At 45.7% G+C, this 4,940-nt stretch overlaps 1 protein-coding gene across 1 annotated transcript in view; it reads left to right on the top strand.

The window, feature by feature from the left end:
- Nucleotides 1–4,940, top strand: part of DLGAP3 (discs, large (Drosophila) homolog-associated protein 3) — a 60,624-nt gene that overhangs the window by 39,221 nt on the left and 16,463 nt on the right. The window contains exons 8-9 of the mRNA XM_011955362.1: nt 1–166; nt 581–666. The exon at nt 1–166 is cut by the window's left edge and continues 5 nt beyond it. Coding sequence (XP_011810752.1) covers nt 1–166; nt 581–666 — 252 coding nt within the window. The remainder of the gene's footprint in view (nt 167–580; nt 667–4,940) is intronic.

The raw sequence follows: 4,940 nt of genomic DNA on the forward strand, positions 1-4,940 counted from the left end.
CGGGCTGGACGGCCCCGCCATGGGTGCGCGCACCTTGGAGTTGGCGCCGGTGCCGCCCCGGGCCAGCCCCAAGCCCCCCACACTCATCATCAAGACCATCCCTGGCAGGGAGGAGCTGAGGAGCCTGGCGCGGCAGCGGAAGTGGCGGCCGTCCATTGGGGTGCAGGTATGGAACGGGGAGGCGCCCACAAGGGCTCGGACCCTGGCGGGTTGGGGCTGGGGTGAGGGACCGGAAGCGGCCTTCTGGATATATCGACCTTCTTACTGGCTTTCCCTGAGCTGCAAGTGAGCCCCGTGCCTGGACATCGACGGGGCTGCTCCAGCCAGCCTCCGCCCACTCCCTCGTTCCTCGTCCTGGCACCATCGACCCTCCTGGCTAATGGAGGGATGGAGGGCCGTGCCCCGTGGTTGCCACTTTGAGGCCTGTGACCGACCGCCTGGGTCTCTCATCTTGTTCAGGCAGATGGTCTTTGCAGGACCTGCCAGCTGGCTTGGGGCGCAGCCATTGCTAGCCGTTCTCCCCGGGAAGGGCTTTCACCTTGGCTCGCCACAGCCACTGACTCCTCCACCCTGCCACCAGGTGGAGACGATCTCAGATTCAGACACCGAGAACAGGAGCCGGAGGGAGTTCCACTCCATCGGCGTGCAGGTGGAAGAGGACAAGAGGTAGGTCACAGTGGGACTGCCCAGGCTTTGTTGGGGGACAGGAAGAGAGAGAGGGCTGCATAGTGTCCCCACTAGCCCAGTCTCCCTGCACATCCTCTTTTCCTGGAGGTGAGACCAAGCCTTTTTATAGAGGATGGTCAGAGCAACCACAGAGGCTGTCCACAGAGATGTCACCAGGGGAGTCATCAAACCTAGAGTTCTTGTGCCCATGCCCACCCCAGGTGCTCAGAGGCAGATGGGAGATCCACAGCAGTTGCAGGGAAGGAGAGGTTGGGAAAGGTTACATGTAGGTGCCGAGCAGGACTCCAGCAATTGTCCTTTCCAGAGGATGACAGGATCTGCCAATCCCTTATTACATCCTGCCGTGTACAAGTATGTGAACTCAAAAAGAAACAAACAGGAAGATTGCCTCTCAGGGGCCCCTGGCGGATATAACACTCCTCCTCACTTGGCTCACACAAGCATTTAACCAGTCGGGGGTACCTATTACATGCCTGAGTCTGTGGTGTACCCGAGATAGTACAATTACCAGCAGCCACTATTCTGGCATTAGGTGGCCTCAGACTGATTGACTCCTTAATTTTCATGGAAGAATTAGCATTGCCAGCTCTGGAGAGGATACCAGAAAGAGGCCTCTCTGTTGTTGGGTGCCTATGGGGAGAAAGAGTGGGAATTTGCCAGGGGCTGGCCATAATGGTTTCAGGGTATTCTGAGCTTCCCAGGCATACGACTAGAGGAATAAAACTAGTGTCCCAGGCCGGGTGCGGTGGCTCACGCCTGTAATCCCAGCACTTTGGGAGGCCAGGGTGGGCGGATCACTTGAGGCCAGGAGCTCGAGGCCAGCCTGGCCAACATGGCAAAACCTCATCTCTACTAAAAATACAAAAATTAGCTGAGTGTGGTGGCACACTCCTGTAGTCTCAGCTGCTCGAGAGGCGGAGGCACGAGGCTTGGTTGAACCCAAGAGCCTGAGGTTGCAGCAAGCTGAGATTGCACCACTGCACTCCAGCCTGGGTGACTGAGCGAGACTGTCTCAAAAAAAACCCAAAACACAAAAAACTAGTGTCCCACTAGCAGTGATTCCTCATAGCTCTATTCCCAGTTGCCATCCTTCGCCCAGATTTCCCCAGCTATTTCTAGGATGTCCTTGGGATGTCTTGCGTTTGTGCCTGATCAAGTCTTTTTGGTGTTCCTATGGGATTCACCGTTTTTCTCAGCTTCTGCTTTGGCTCCCTGAAGTTCCCTATGCTCCTGGGGCTGTAAATGCCTTCATCGAGGGTGGCAGAATGCTGCCCTGGTTGCCTGCATGACTTATAAAGCTGCTGTCCTCCAAACTTTTACTGTGCCACAAAGATTTCAGAAAAACAGCATTTTTTGGCAAACCCAATTTGCAAATCTGTGACTTGAATTACTGAGAGATGGGATAGGAGTCATGGATGGATACAACTCTGTGGTTTAAATCCTGCCCACCCCCAACTCTAGTGCTATCCCATGGACCACCAAGCCCACTCACTCCCTTTGGAGGCTTTTTGGTTCCTTGTCTAGATAGGTCCATGGCGGTGGGAGGTCCCCCCATTCCTCCTGATAACCCTTGAATCTTGGGAAGAGTGCTGCAGGCCTTCTAGCTGAGACTCTTGCTAAATCAGCAAACTCTTGTCATTCATTCATTGATTCATTGATTCATCAGATACTTGCTAAGCACGTGTTGTATGATAGCTCCTATGCACTATGTTAAATGCTTCAGGAAACATCAAAGACATGACTCCTGCCTTCACAGAAGTTATGGCCTAGGGGGAAATCAAGGCAATGAATAATCCTTGACTAAAAATATGACTACATATTATGATATAATAGGTAGTAGAATATTATTGCACATTATGTGGGAATATGAAAGAACAAAAGGAGGAGATAAGAGAGAAAGGACCTTATTTAGATTAAGCAGGTGACATTTAAGCTGAGACTTGAGGATTGACTAAGAACTCTCAGGTGATGACTGGAGGGAAAAGCATTCTGGGGAGAGGGACTAGCACATGTGGAGGTGTTGGGGCAGGAAAGAGTTTAACATGCATCGGGAACTGAAAGAACGTCGATGTGGCTGGTGTGGAGTAGGGCAGGGGAGTGGGGAGGGAGTTAATTGGAGAACAGGCAGGGGGCAGGTTATGCAGAGCATGGACATGATAAGGACTTGGAATCTAATTATGAGTAATGAGTAGCCATGAAAAGGTTAAAAAAGGAGCGTAACATGATCTAACTTATGTTCATGAAAGATCACAAGCTGCTGAGTGGAGAATGAATTAGAAGAAAGTAATAGTGGAAACGAGAAGGCTAGTTAGGAGAATTTTTCATGATCCAGAAGACAGGTGATTGTGTTTTGCAGTATGGTGGCTATTGTGATTGGGATGTTTTTCTTCTATTGTATTTTACAGCTAGGCACTGCTAGTGTGTGGGAGCACTGTTAGTTTTTTTTTTTTTTTTTTGAGACAGAGTTTCGCTCTTGTCCTCCAGGCTGGAGTGCAGTGGCGCAATCTTAGCTCACTGCAAGCTCTGCCTCCCAGGTTCACCCCATTCTCCTGCCTCAGCCTCTTGAGTAGCTGGGATTACAGGCACCTGCCACCACACCTGGCTAATTTTTTGTATTTTTTTAGTAGAAACAGGGTGTCGCCATGTTAGCCAGGCTGGTCTCAAACTTCTGACCTCAGGTGTTCCACCCGCCTCGGCCTCCCAAAGTGCTGGGAATACAGGCGTGAGCCACCGTGCCTGGCCTCTACTGTTAGGTTTTGTATGTTTTATATGTTGATTTTATATTCAGTAATGTTGCTGCTGAATTAGGTCTCTCTTACTAGTCTCATGGGTTATTTGAAAATCATGATGGGCTTCCTATATAGTCAGTTATTTTTCTGCAAATGAAGATATTTCTTTTAAATCTGTATTTTTCATTTATTTTTCTTGTAACACTGCATTGAATAGGACTTCTGTTCACTGTTGAGTGGTATTGACTTTAGTGGCTATGCTTTTCAAGATGATGTTTGCTACATATTTTGATGGATACCATTTGTCAGGTTAAGAAAATTCCTTTCTATTCCTAGTTGGCTAAGCATCTTATTTTTATTTTTTAAAATAGAGAACATGAGTGGAATTTTATTGAATGCTTTCTCAGAATCTATTTAGATGATCATGATTTTTCTCCTTCAATGTGTAACATGGTGAATTATATGAATGGATTTTCCATTCTTTCATTCCTGGGATAAACCCTGCTTGATCCCATTGTCAGTTTGGATTAAATTTGGCTGTGAGTCACAGGGCCTCAGTAGTGTCTTAAACAAGTGTATTTTTCTCCCATTAAAAAAAAAAAAAAGCCAACTTAGATGTAGGGAGTGCAATGTCAGGACTCTAGACTTCTTCTATTTTGTACATCACTTCATGTCCAGGGACCTCAAGTTCAAGCTCCCCCAGGCATGTCTGCATTCTGACCAGTGAGAAGGAGGAAAGAGGAAGAGGGATGCAGTCCTTCCTTTTTAGAAAGACTTCCTGAAAGTTACACACAACCACTTTCATTACATTGGCTAAAATCTCATCACATGGTGGCACCTAGCTGCAAGGGAGGCTGTGTATAGTCTTTTAGCTGGGAAGCAATGTGGAGGGTGTAAACTACATAGCTAACAATCAGGGTTCTCATGCCTAAAGACAAATAATAGGTATGTGGAGCTCTAGGGGATTTTGTTACAGTTTTGCTATGTTATTTTTATATACATTATTAGATTTTTGAACAGTTGCTACTTTAAAATTTTAAATCATTTATATTTATGAATATATCATAAGTGATAAATCATAATAATTATAAGCCTACCATTTTTTATTGTTATTCAATTCAGGTATTAGAGCTAAGATAGGCTCCTAAAATGAATTTGGTAGGTTTCTCTGTGTTTTTGTTCTTTGGAACAATTTCTGTAAGACAAGAATTATCTATTCCTTAAGGTTTGGTAAAGGTTGCCTATAAAATTATCTAGGTCTGATGGCTTTTGCGGGTAGGAGAGACTTTTAAAACTACAGCTTCAGTTTCTTTAGTGATTATTGACCTGTTCTGGTTTTATTTTTTTTCTTGAATCATTTTGGTGATTTATATTTTTCTAAAATAAGAAACGTTTTATAAAAATTGACGATTTTCAAAGTTTTTGGCACAAATATTCTTTCTCATAGTATTAAAATGTGTTATCAATATTTATTGCATCTCTATATTGATATCTCCCTTTACATTTCTTCTTTTTTTTTTTTTT

This window comes from Colobus angolensis, unplaced genomic scaffold (genome assembly GCF_000951035.1).
Source record: "Colobus angolensis palliatus isolate OR3802 unplaced genomic scaffold, Cang.pa_1.0 Scaffold4, whole genome shotgun sequence".
NCBI lineage: Eukaryota > Metazoa > Chordata > Mammalia > Primates > Cercopithecidae > Colobus > Colobus angolensis.